General features: G+C 38.8%; 1 protein-coding gene and 1 non-coding gene across 3 annotated transcripts in view; both read left to right on the top strand.

Annotated features, from left to right (window-relative positions):
- WDR70 (WD repeat domain 70) overlaps positions 1-14,056 on the top strand; it is a 303,275-nt gene that overhangs the window by 15,651 nt on the left and 273,568 nt on the right. For both annotated transcript variants that reach the window (XM_072757062.1, XM_026016676.2), the window contains exon 4: positions 7,749-7,869. In XM_072757062.1, coding sequence (XP_072613163.1) covers positions 7,749-7,869 — 121 coding nt within the window. The remainder of the gene's footprint in view (positions 1-7,748; positions 7,870-14,056) is intronic.
- Positions 11,593-11,717, top strand: LOC112933561 (small nucleolar RNA SNORD22). The gene has a single exon (XR_003237693.2). It is a non-coding gene; the product is annotated as a small nucleolar RNA SNORD22 (small nucleolar RNA).

Here is a 14,056-nt window from a genome sequence, read left to right as displayed (position 1 = left end):
TTTAGTTTTGTTGACTGTATCCTTTGCTGTGCAAAAGCTTCTTATCTTGATGAAGTCCCAATAGTTCATTTTTGCTTTTGTTTCTTTTGCCTTCGTGGATGTATCTTGCAAGAAGTTACTGTGGCTGAATTCACAATGGGTGTTGTCTGTGTTCTCCTCTAAGATTTTGATGGAATCTTGTCTCACATTTAGATCTTTCATCCATTTTGAGTTTATCTTTGTGTATGGTGAAAGAGAGTGGTCCAGTTTCATTCTTCTGCATGTGGATGTCCAATTTTCCCAGCACCATTTATTGAAGAGACTGTCTTTCTTCCAATGGATAGTCTTTCCTCCTTTAGCGAATATTAGTTGACCTTAAAGTTCAGGGTTCACTTCTGGGTTCTCTATTCTGTTCCATTGTTCTATGTGTCTGTTTTTGTGCTAGTACCACACTGTCTTGATGACCACAGCTTTGTAGTACAACCTGAAATCTGGCATTGTGATGCCCCCAGATGGTTTTCTTTTTTAAAATTCCCCTGGCTATTCGGGGTCTTTTCTGCTTCCACACAAATTTTAAAATAATTTGTTCTAACTCTCTGAAGAAAGTCCATGGTATTTTGATAGGGATTGCATTAAACGTGTAAATTGCCCTGGGTAACATCGACATTTTCACAATATTAATTCTGCCAATCCATGAGCATGGAATATTTTTCCATCTCTTTGTGTCTTCCTCAATTTCTTTCAGAAGTGTTCTATAGTTTTTGAGATTCTTATTTATTTCAGAGAGAGAGAGCATGCGTGAGTGAGAGTTTGAGCAGGGGGAGGGGCCTAGGGAGAAGAGGCCTCCTCACTGAGGAGGGAGCCTGATGGGCTCTATCCCAGGGCCCTGGGATCATGATCCAAGCCCAAAGCCCATGCCCAGTTCACAAATTGAGCTACCCAGGCACCCCACTGTGGTTCCTTTTAATAGCAAATTTATGTATATGAATATGAACTGTTTTGATTTGTAAATGCTCTAGTAGGATGAATTACTATAAAACCTCAGTAAAGTATGCATTATGTTAAATGTCAGGAAATAATGTACAATTTTTTTAAGTTTTATTTTTCTGAATGCTCTGATAAAGTGTATAGGACATATGAAATACATAGGTCCTTTTTTTTTTTTTTTGAAGGGGTCCTGAGTTGATTTAAAAAAATTTTTTTTTGAGAATTTATTTATTTATTATGAGAGACACAGGGAGAGTGGCAGAGACACAGGCAGAGAGAAAAGCAGGCTCCATGCAGGGAGTCTGATGTGGGACTCGATCTCAGGTCTCCAGGATCAGGCCCTGGGCAGAAGGCAGATGCTCAACCCCTGAACCACCCGGGCGCTCTGACATAGGTCGTTTTTAGAGCTATAATACTATGAGAAGGTAAATGGGGAAGAAAAATTTCTTTTATTCAAATGCTTATTTTTGGTGTGCTTGAGTTTTATTTATCAAAAATTATTTGAGAGAGAGAGAGAGCATATGAGATAGAGTGACACGTGCATGGGGGCGTGGTGAGGGTGGGGGCGGAGAGGGAGTGCTCAATCCTGGGATCCTGAGTTCATGACCTGAGGTTTATTTTATTTTTATTTTTTTAAGATTTTGTTTATTCATGAGAGATACACAGAGAGAGGCAGAGACATAGGCAGAGGGAGAAGCAGGCTTCATGCAGGAAGCCTGATGTGGGACTGAATCCCGGGACTCTGGGATCACGCCCTGAGCCAAAGGCAGACGACCCTCTCAGGTGTCCCATGACCTGAGGTTTAACTGACTGATCACCCAGGCACACCCAGGGATGTGCTTTAGATTGGATTTATGAACCTTCTCTTTTGGTATGACAGGAAAAAACATCTTTGAAAAAACAGTTAAGATAGTATTTGAATATGATTTCAATGGATGATTTAGGGATTATGAAAAGAAAAACTGTCCCAGATTTTAGAAATTAGAAAAGCTTAAAGAAGTTTGTGTTTGTATATGCATGCATCTGAAATGGTCTTCCTCCCTGGTTAGATCCTACTTCATTCTTTAAGGCCTCATACATATTTTACTTTTTCTAGGAATTTTTTGAAAACCTGTCTGGACATAATTGTTTCCTGTTTTTGTTTCCATAACACTAAAAAAATACTATAAATTCTATCTTAATATTGTTCACATTTTGAGGATAAGAACCTTATTTTCACTTTTATACTTACAACTCCTAATAGAGCTCCTATATAGTAGTTACATCCCTCTATATTTAATGAAGAAATGTAACAAAAGTAACAAAAGCATTTAGCAAGGTTTAAGTCCCATGAATAAAAAGGGTATCATGATTAGAAAACATTTTAGCTTACGTTTATAGTAATTTTATTTCCTTTACAATTTATCTTACATTTTATTTCTTCTTTTAAATGATTAGTATAATAATGGGCTCTGAGATTTTCAGGTTCCAAGTTACATTCCTTTGAGTGCAGTTTGTGTGAATCAGCCCAGGTGGGACATGGTAGTTTTTTTTTTTTTTTTTTAAGATTTTAAAATTTTATTTATTCATGAGAGATACAGAGCGAGAGAGAGAGGCAGAGACACAGGCAGAGGGAGAAGCAGACTCCATGCAGGGAGCCCGATGCGGGACTCGATTCCGGATCTCCAGGATCACGCCGTGGGCTGCAGGCGGCGCTAAACCGCTGCGCCACTGGGGTTGCCCGTGACATGGTAGTTTTGGATAGTTTGCTGTTAACTAAGCAAAGATTGCGTATGTATGGAGGAGCTTTCACAGAAATGGCTGTCCAAAAATTGGTAACTGTTTGAAAGTAGAGAACAATAAAATGAGGTGCTTGGAAGAATAAACTTAGGTATTGGATAGTAAGTTAGTTTATTTTGGTTAAAGGAAGATACAGAGCATTTTTACGGTACTTAGAGTGTACTTGGTTTCACATTTGGTGAAAATGGATGAAATAATACCCTTTGTCAGAGGGTTACCGACTATTAAAAATTTGGTTTTTGTCCTCAGTCAACAATGAGGAAGAATTTTTTTCCCCCTCTAACATGTTTTAATCTTGCTTTTTATCTTTATCCCTTGCTTTAAATGTATTTTTTTTTAAGATTTTATTTATTTATTCATAGAGACAGAGGGAGAAGCAGGCATCATACCGAGAGCCCTATGTGGGACTCGATCCACGGTCTCCAGGATCACGCCCTGGGCTGCAGGCGGCGCTAAACCGCTGCGCCACCGGAGCTGCCCTATCCCTTGCTTTAAGAAGCAGTAGGTGATGACAGGAACTGATTAGAAAATCCTGGCTAGTTTAAAAAAAGTTGAAATTTTATTATTTATTTATTTTTAATTTTTAGAATTTATTTATTTATTTATTTTTAAAAGATTTCATTTATCTATTCATGAGAGACACAGAGAGAGAGGCAGAGACACAGGCAGAGGGAGAAGCAGGCTCCACGCAAAGAGCCCGATGTGGGACTTGATCCTGGGACTCCAGGATCGTGCCCCGGCCCAAAGGCAGGTGCTAAACCACTGAGCCACCCAGGGATCCCTACATTTTTTTTTTTTAATTTTTTATTTATTTATGATAGTCACACACAGAGAGAAAGAGAGGCAGAGACACAGGCAGAGGGATAAGCAGGCTCCATGCACTGGGAGCCCGACGTGGGACTCGATCCTGGGTCTCCAGGATCGCGCCCTGGGCCAAAGGCAGGCGCCAAACCGCTGCGCCACCCCAGGGATCCCGGTCCCTACATTTTTAAAATTTAAATTCAATTTGCTAGCATATAGTGTAACACCCAGTGCTTATATCATCATATAAAAGTTAAAATTTTATTTATTTTTATTTTTAAAAATATTTTATTTATTTATTCATGAGACACACACACACACACACACACACACACAGAGGGCAGAGACACAGGCAGAGGGAGAAGCAGGCTTCATGCAGGGAGCCCGACATGGGACTCGATCCTGGGTCTCCAGGATCAGGCCCTGGGCTGAAGGTGGCACTAAACCGTTGAACCACCCAGGCTGCCCAAAAGTTAAAATTTTAAATGAAAAAATTAGATGCTTCACTAAAGACAAGTAGTTTGAAGTATTTATGCTCTGGTGAGGTCAGGTAGGTGGCTCAGTTTCCAGATAGTTTGGCCACCAGCATGCCATAAAGGGCTGGGCTTTATAACCCCTTGGAAAGACAGGCAGGCAAATTATTACATAAGGTAGGTGGTGCTCATTGGGTAGCTAAAATAAAAATTCTTATATTTATTTGACAGTGTGCGAAAGTGTGTGCTTACAAGCAGGGGGAGTGGCTGAGGGAGAAGGATAAGCAGACTCCCTGCTGAGTGGGGAGCTGGATGTGAGGCTCCATCCCAGGACCCTGGATCATGACCTGAGCCAAAGTCAGATGCCCAACTGACTGAGCCACCCAGGTGCCCCTCATTGGGTAATTTTAGTCTCTAAGAAAGTCTGGTCACATCTTGAAAAGATCCAATTGTTGAGCCTCAGTTCACTGCTCTGGGACTTTGTAGCTTTGTTCTTAACTTTTCTATGGCTTAGATGTCTCAAATGCAGAATGAGAATGATAGTACCTATGTCAACTGTATTGTATAATTGAAATTTGCTGAGAGAGTAGCACTTAATGTTTTCACTGAAAAAAGAAGGGTGAATATGTGGGGTGATGGATATGTTCTTTGATTCCATGGCAAGAGTCTTTTCATAAATTAGAGGTTTATTAAATCATTACATTGTACACTACAAATATTTTACAATTTTGTCAATTATACTTCAATAAAGCTAAAACAATAGTATCTACTTCAGAGGTTGTTTTGATGATTAAAGGAGTTAATAATTTATAGGCAGTGCTTAAAATAATATCTAGTGCATAGTAGGCTCCATGTAAGTATTAGCTGCTAGAATATTTGTTAAATTAAGGTTGTTATTAATATACTTTTGGTTACTTTCAAAGAAGTCCTAGAAGACCTAATTAAAAATAGGTCAAATAAGAAAAATTTAGTGTTGCACATGAAAACAACTCTGGAATGCGGCTCTTCAATCTTCTGAGTTCTGACATGAAGAACATTAAATTTTTCCCCCTTTTTCTGTTTTGCCAGTTTTAGGATATTGACTTGTCTTTTTTTTTTTTTTTTTAAAGATTTTATTTATTTATTCATGAGAGATACAGAGAGAGGCAGAGACATAGGCAGAGGGAGAAGCAGGCTCCATGCAAGGAGCCCAGTGTGGGACTCAAACCCAGGAACCTGGGATCACGCCCTGAGCCAAAGGGAGACGCTCAACCACTGAGCCACCCAGGCATCCCAGGATATTGACTTGTTTTAAAGTGACTGTCCTCATGACTCAAAAAAATTTTTTTTAAAAGATTTTATTTATTCATGAGAGATACAGAGAGAGGCAGAGCCATAGGCAGGGGGAGAAGCAGGCTTCTTGCAGGGAGCCCGGTGTGGGACTTGAGCCTGGGACTCCAGGATCACCCCCTGAGCCAAAGGCAGATGCTCAACTGCTGAGCCACCCAGGCGTCCCATAACCCAGATTTTAAGTGAAGTTTTGTTTTATCCAGATGAGCTTCTCCCCACGCCGAAAGGATCCTATTTTGTATATCTTTTTTTTTTTAGATGTAAAATCTTTCTCAGATGTTTCTCCAGATGACTTCTCACATCTTATTGACTAGTATTAGTGTGGAACATCAATTCCAAAAAAAAGCCACTGGAAGAGCCATTGAGTTGATTTGGAATCCAGCTTAACCCTCTCTGGGCAGGGAACCAGCATCTACTTAAGTACTTGTTACTTATCTGGAGAAAACTGTGGTTTTTCTTAGCAAGGGCAAAAGAAAGAAATGGCTTTTGCACAGGAGGTTAATAATGTATGCCTAGGTATTGTTTACTAATTAAGGTCAGAAGTGCCCCAAGATGAGAGCCTAGGATGAAGTGTCCAAATGTGATTTTACCCCCCAGCCTCTCCCCTCCTACGCTGGGGAATATGGAGGGATTGACTGGAGAATCAGGATGAGGGTAGGAGCCATGCAGGCCCACTCTTCTATTTGGACTTTATTTTCCTTATTTTAATTTTTTTTCAACCTCAGCATCAGAGTGCAGAATTGACTCCCAATCCACCTTAGCCCAGTGGGGAGCACAAAAAATATCAACACAAGCTAGAGCTATAGTGTTTGCCTAACCTCTTCCTGTAGAGTTTTAACTTCCCTATTTGAAATAAAAGTCTATCTAGTTGTCCAAATATGTTTATCTCCCTTTTTTTTTTTTAAGATTTTATTTATTAGATCATGAGCAGTGGGGGAGGGCTGAGGGAGAAGCAGATTCCTGGTGAGCAGGGAGCCTGATGTAGGACTTGATATGAGGACCCATTATCATGACCTGAGCTGAAGGCCTTTGCTGAGCCACCCAGGTGCCCATTATCTCCTGTTTTTTATCCTCCATATGGTATCCACAAAAGACCCTAAAGAATACAACATTCCAATTAATTATGCCTTTTTTTTTTAAATTTATCTACAGTAGTCACACACAGAGAGAGGCAGAGACACAGGCAGAGGGAGAAGCAGGCTCCATGCACTGGGAGCCTGATGTGGGATTCGACCCCGGGTCTCCAGGATTGCGTCCTGGGCCAAAGGCAGGCGCCAAACCGCTGCGCCACCCAGGGATCCCATTTTTTTAAATTTAATTATGCCTTTGATATTATTTAGGTGTATTTTTTTTTATTATTAAGAAAAAGTTTTTTTTCAAAATTAATCATCTGTTTATTTTTACATTTTTTAAAATTTAAATTAAATTTGCCAACATATAGTATAACACCCAGTGCTCATCCCATCAAGTGCCCTCCTCAGTGCCTGTGAACCAGTTACTAGGAAAAAATGTTAAAGATTACCTCAGGTTATTGAGGATGGTGACAGTTGAGAACCAAACTATTCATATAATTCATTTACTTCCTCTATGTCCCCCAATTGTAGAGTGACATTATCAGAGGAAAAAAGATTGAATTTCTTGGGATAATTTTTTTTGTCTCTCTGGGGTAAATAATTCAAGAAATTTGAAATATTCTCATGGTTTTTGTAGAAGGCCCTGGTCACGAATCCAGTGTGGGAAAGTCAGAAATGAACAAAATTCTGAGTTTATAGTTTAAAACATTAAAAGTAAAGATGAAATTACCTAAAATCTTACCTTTGGATACTTTGTGTTTTACTTTTCACCTTCCATATCTTTTTACTTTTTAAATTTTTATTTATTTTTCTAAGATTTTATTTTTAAGCAATCTCTGTACCCAACATGGGGTTCAAACCTCAAACCCTGAGGTCAAGGGCAGCCCTGGTGGCGCAGCAGTTTAGTGCTGTCTGCAGCTCAGGGTGTGATCCTGGGGACCTGGGGTCGAGTCCCACATTGGGCTCCTTGCAGGGAGCCTGCTTCTCCCTCTGCCTGTGTCTCTGCCTCTCTCTGTGTGTGTCTCTCATGAATAAATAAATAAATAAAATCTTAAAACAAAACAAAACAAAAAAAAAACCCTGAGGTCAAGTCACATGCTGCACAGACTGAGCCAGTCAGGTGCCCCCTTAGATAGTGCAATGTCATTCATGTACTATTCACATACTAGTTTTGCTTACCATATGTGTTATTTTCCTAAACAGATCTGTATATTTTCCATCACAATTTTTATTCACTATATTTTATGTTGATATGTAGTAGTTCAGTTATTTTCTCAATACTGACAAATTTTCAAGTCTAACTCGGAAATTTTTTTGATCTTTTCAGAAGCAAGAGAAAAAGAAGAGGAAATGAACAGAGAGAAAGAATTAAGAAGGCAAAATGAAGATATTGAACCAACATCTTCAGGCGCACATGTAGTCAGAGATTGCTCTAAATCATCATCCAGGTGCTTGACTTTCTCAAAAAGATTCTTTTAAAACTGTCATTCCCATTTAGGTGTTTAGTTTTAGATAATTGAAATTGGTAGTTATTGCAAAGAGAAAAAGGAGAGGATAATGACTGATTTTTTTCTAAGAAAATTAATTTTCTTTTTAAAGATCTCTAGTTCTAATTAGAGGTCAGCAAGTAAGCACTATCAGATTTTAGTTTTCTCAGAGATGGAAAGCTAACAGCAGCTTCTTTTGTTGGTCACCACAATTACTATGCATTGGCACTATGGGAAGCCATCTTTAGTGGTCCTAGTAAGGGACACGGTGACGTTTTTACTTGGAGGGAGAGAGCCCATAATTAAAAAGAATTTTCTTGAAATTTTATAAACAATATACATTTTTAAATAAATAAGAAAATATACCTTAGTTAAGGACTTTTGATGGCCCTTTTGCCAGTGGCTTTCATATATTCGAAAAAAATAACAGTAAAACATACAGGCAGGAGAAAACTGCTAAATGATTTTTCATTGAGGTATCTTGAAGTTTTGTAATTTTTGCATAATTTTAATTGCCTTAAGGCTATGTATTTTTTGTGTGTGATTTTGATGTCTTTAAAATAAATAAATGATTATTTCTTTCTCCACTTGAATTTGGACCCATAATTTATATGTATATTGATAAACTTACTAGATTTGATATTTTTTTCTCATTCTCTAGCTTCTTAAAAAATCTTACTTATATCATATTTCATTGTACTAACATTTTTTCATGTGTTTGGTCATATTTTAATGTTTTTAAGATCTATTTCTTAAGGAGATCCCTGGGTGTCTCGGCGGTTTAGTGCCCACCTTCAACCCAGGGCATAATCCTGGAGTTTTAGGGTTGAGTCCCGCATCGGGCTCCCTTCATGGGGCTTGCTTCTCCTTCTGCCTGTGTCTCTGCCTCTCTCTCTCTCTGTGTCTCTTATGAATAAATAAATAAAATCTTTTTTTGAAAAAAAGATCTATTTCTTAGGTAATTATTTTCCCTCACATAGGAGATTATTATGCAATTCTCTGTTTTTCTAGATTTAATAAAAATTACTTTAATATTTTAAATGAGAAATTATTATGAAATATTTAAGACTTTCAAAAGGATAATAAAGGACAGTACTCATTAGACAACTTAAGAAGTAAACTTTTATAGTGAACACTTCCTAGAACTGCCTTCCATTGTGTCATCCTCCCTTTTTTGCAGAAGTAACCAACTTTCTAAATGTAAATTTTTTTCACGTATCTCTTTATAATGTTATGATGTATTTCTGTATCCCTGAGACATATATAATATTATTTTGTATATATAAGACCTTTCTCTTTAAATGTCTAGTATAGCACTTAGTGTATTATATTCTATCATGTACTGTTCTTGTATAAGACTATGGACACCGAAGGTCAGGGATGTTATCCCCTTAATTGAACAAAAAGTTTTTGTTACAAAGTATGTCATACATATAAAACTTTCGATATCCTACATTTAAAGCAAACAGTGGATTAAATACCAATAGTGTAGGGCTTTACCAGTGTGAAGTCGTCTTTCTGCTCGTATTTCTCTCCTCCAGTTTGTTTATCCTTCCTTCTTCTTTTTTTTTTTTTTAATTTTTATTTATTTATGATAGTCACACAGAGAAAGAGAGAGGCAGAGACACAGGCAGAGGGAGAAGCAGGCTCCATGCACCGGGAGCCCGACGTGGGATTCGATCCCGGGTCTCCAGGATCGCGCCCTGGGCCAAAGGCAGGCGCTAAACCGCTGCGCCACCCAGGGATCCCCCTTCTTCTTTTTGATAGTTTTTTTAGATATAAGTGTATTCCTAAATAATGTTATTTTATATGATTTCTTATTTTATATAGAAGCTGTTAATGCTGTTGTGAGTGTACTTAAAAAAAAATCTTTTTTAAATTCAAGATTTTTTTGGGGGGTGGGAGAAGGAGAAGCACAGGAAGAGGTAGAGAGTGAATCCTAAGCAGGCCCCATGCCCAGCATGGAACTGACAATGGGGCTCGATCTCATGACCCTGAGATCATGACCTGAGTTGAAATCAAGAGTCGGGCATTTTACTGACTGAGCCACCTAGATGCTCCCAAAATATCTTTTTTTTTTTTTTTTTTTTTAAAGTAGGCTCTACACCTACTCTACACACAATGTAGGAATTGAACCGGGACCCTAAGAGCAAGACTTGAGCAGAGATCAAGAGTCAGATGCTTAACCAACTGAATCACCCAGGTGCCCCACAGCAAGATATTTTTGAGATTCATTTATGTTGGCAAATGAGACTATAGTTCATTTATATTCAGTGCAGTTTGGTTTTCCTTTTAGGAATATACTGTAATTTTTCTAATTTCTAATCAGTTTAGGGCTTTTTTCTATATTATCATAAAATACATTTTTAGTGACTGCCTTGTAGCCATCCTGTTTTTTGTTTTTTCCTAAGACTTTATATGTTTAATAGAGAGGGAGAGAGAGAGGGTATGTGTGTGGTGGACAGTGGTGAGGAGCAGAGGGAGAGAGAGAATCTCAGGCCGACTTCTTCCTGAGCATGGAGCCCAATGCAGACTCCATCTCATGACCCTGAGATCATGACCTGAGTGGAAACAAGAGTCAGATGCTTAACTGACTGAGCCACGTAGGCACCCCATCATCCTCTGTCTTATATCCACCAAAGCTTCCCTTCCTTTTTTCCTTCTTCCCTCCCTCCCTTCCTTTCATAGAAGTTTATTGAATACATTGCAAGGGAACAGTAGGCACGGCAGTGATGGAGAGACTGCTGTACAGAAATTTCATTAGATGATATATCTAGTATTAGACTTGTTAGGTCTTTGAGTTAAGTACATATTTATCTTTATGAGGTTTGGCTCAATTAATTTCTAAAGACTTTATATCCATTTACATTACCAACAGCAGAGTGCAAGAAGTTCTGTTGCTCCACATGCTTGCCAACACCCATTATTATTACACATTTGTATATTTGCCAATCTGATTGTTGTGAAGTGATACCCTTATGGTGTTCATTTGCATTTTGCTGGTAACCAATGTAGTTGTGCATCATTTTTAAAAAGATTTTTTGTAATATACTTTTTCTTCTGCAGGATTTTCTACTGGGTTGCTTGATGTTTATTACTAATTTTTATTTTTCAGTTGTGTTCTTTAAATAGAAGTTTCAAATTCTAATGTATTCTGGTTTGTTAACCTTTTTTGTGATGTTTTTGTGTGTGTGTTTTTTAAGATTTGTTTATTTGAGAGAGATATTTATTTGAGAGAGAGTCAGTGTGCACTGGGGAGAGGGGCAAAGAGAGAGGGAGAGAAGCAAACCCCTTGCTAAGCTTGGAGTCTGACACCCGACATAGGGCTTGATCCCATGACCCTGAGATCACCACCTTAGCTGAAATTAAGAGTCAAACACCCAACCGATTGAACCACCCAGGCACCCCTGTGGTGTTTTTGTGTTTTAAGAAATGAGTCCTTACTCTGAGATCATAAAATAACTTCCTATTTTTTTTAAAGATTTATTGGGGTGCCTGAGAGGCTCAGTTGATTAAGCGTCTGCCTTGGGCTCGGGTCAAGATCCCCAGGTCTTGGGCTCCAGCCTTGCGTTGGACACTCTGCTCAGTGGAGAGTCTGCTTCTTCTCCCTCTGACCTTCCCTGCTGCTTGTGTTCTTGTGTACATACTTGCTCTCTCCCAAATGAATAAATAAAAAGTCTTTTATCCCAGAGAAGAAACAGTCACATGTCTTACCTCCTGTCCTAGTCCCAGAGCCTGTAAAGGTGAACCCACTGGGGCTGGCTGGGGGAAAGGAGGAAGCTTGCTCCAGAAGGAACTGTCTAAGGGATCATAAGGGATTTCTCTAAATATGGGAAAAGGGAATAGATCATTTGGTGAAGTCAATTGTACATACCTTTTTGTAGGTCTAAAAAAAGAACAAAGCTTTTATATAACAGGAATCCAGTTCTTCAGGGATACCAGGAGGAAATTTTTTTTAAAGGTTTTTATTTATTTATTCATGAGAGACACACACAGAGAGAGGGGCAGAGACCGGCAGAGAGAGAGGAAGAAGCAGGCTCCATGCAGGGAGCCTGATGTGGGACTCAATCCCAGAACTCCAGGATCATGCCCTGGGCCAAAGGCAGGCACTAAACTGCTGAGCCACCCAGGGATCCCCCCAAAAGGAAATTTTTAAGTCATTTTTGGTGCAACCTAGCTGGAAATTAGCATGTAATTGTTCGAGCCTTGCTGAATAAAAGTTTAACCTTCAAAAAACAATCTTTTGATAAAAGATTGTATTTATTTATTTGAGAGAAGAGTATGTGCACACACTAACTGGGGGAAGGGTCTGAGGGAGAGGGAGAGGCAGACACCCCACTGAACAGGGTACCCAATGTGAGGCTGGAGCCCAGGACCCTGGGATCTTGACCCGAGCCCAAGGCAGATGCTTAATCGACTGAACCACCTGGGCACCTCAGCTTCCTATGTATTTTTTCCTGAAGTTTTCAAGTTTTGTTTTTCATATTTAGGTTTTTAATTAATGTAGAATTGCTTTTTGTGGATAATGGTGAAGTTGTCATCCAGTTTTATTTTTCCTTCATATGGATAATCAATCTTCCCAGCCTCTTTAGTTTTAATTTTTGAAACATTTAATAGACTTTATTTATTTCAAAAAAAGATTTATTTACTTATTCATGAGAGACACAGACTGAGAGAGAGAAAGGCAGAGACACAGGCAGAGGGAGAAGTAGGCTTCTCACAGGGAGCCTGATGTGGGACTCGATCCCGGATCCTGGGATCATGACCTGAGTCGAAGGCAGCACCCAACTGCTGAGCTACGCAGGTGTCCCAATGGACTTTATTATTATTATTTTTTAAAAATTTTTATTTATTTATTTTTTAAATTAATTTATTTATTTTTTATTTTTTTAATTCTTATTTATTTATGATAGGCATACAGTGAGAGAGAGAGGCAGAGACATAGGCAGAGGGAGAAGCAGGCTCCATGCACCGGGAGCCCGACGTGGGATTCGATCCCGGGTCTCCAGGATCGCGCCCTGGGCCAAAGGCAGGCGCTAAACCGCTGCGCCACCCAGGGATCCCAAAATTTTTATTTATTTATGATAGTCACACAGAGAGAGAGAGAGAGAGAGAGGCAGAGACACAGGCAGAGGGAGAAGCAGGCTCCATGCACCAGGAGCCCGATGTGGGATTCGATCCTGGGTCTCCAGGATCGTGCCCTGGGCCAAAGGCAGGCGCTAAACTGCTGCGCCACCCAGGGATCCCTGGACTTTATTTATTTATTTATTTATTTTTGGACTTTATTTTTTAAATGAGTTTTAGGCTCATAGCAACATTGAATAGAGGTGCAGAGGTTTTTTTCCATATACCCCTTGTTCTCCTATATTCACAGCCTCCCCCATCATCAACATCCTCCACCAGAGTGGTACATTTGTTACAATCCATGAACCTGTGCTGACATGTCATCACAAAGAATCCATAGTTTTCATGAGGGTTTGCTCTTTGATAACTATACATTCTGTAGGATAAGTATGTACTGACAGGTAGCCACCATTATAGTATCAATCAGAGTAGTTTCAGTGCCATAAACATCTCCTGTGCTCTACCTACTTTTTCTTGCCTCCTCCTGACTCCTAACAACCACTGACCTTTCAAATTTTTATTGAAGTATTTTATACACATTATAAAATCAAACATTATAAAACCTTGTTTTTCCCTATTCATAATTTCTTGTTTCTCAGAGAAAACTTTAAATTTTTTTGTTTTTCATTTTTAGTTTACCTTCATATTTCTCAATTGTAACCTTCATGTCTGGCTTCTTTCACTTTGCAAGATATTTTCCACTTTTGTGTTGTATTAGAACGTCATTCCTTTAAACGGCTGAATAGTATTCCATTGTATATAAACATCACAATTTGTTTATCCATTTGTTTGTTGAGGAACATATAGATTGTTCTCACCTTTTGAGTACTCTCAATGTAATGAACATTAGTGTACAAATATATGTTTTTGAGTGTTTAATTCTTTTGAGTATAAGCCTAGAAGTGGAATTTATGAGTCATAAGGTAGTTTTATGTTTATCTTTCTTTTTAAGGAATTGCCAAACTGTTCCACAGTGATTGCACCATTTTACATTCCTATCAGCAATGTATGAGGATTCCAGTTT

This window comes from Vulpes vulpes, chromosome 4 (genome assembly GCF_048418805.1).
Source record: "Vulpes vulpes isolate BD-2025 chromosome 4, VulVul3, whole genome shotgun sequence".
Taxonomy (NCBI): Eukaryota; Metazoa; Chordata; class Mammalia; order Carnivora; family Canidae; genus Vulpes; species Vulpes vulpes.
Note: the sequence above shows the minus strand (reverse complement) of the source record. Positions and strands in the feature narration are given on the sequence as shown.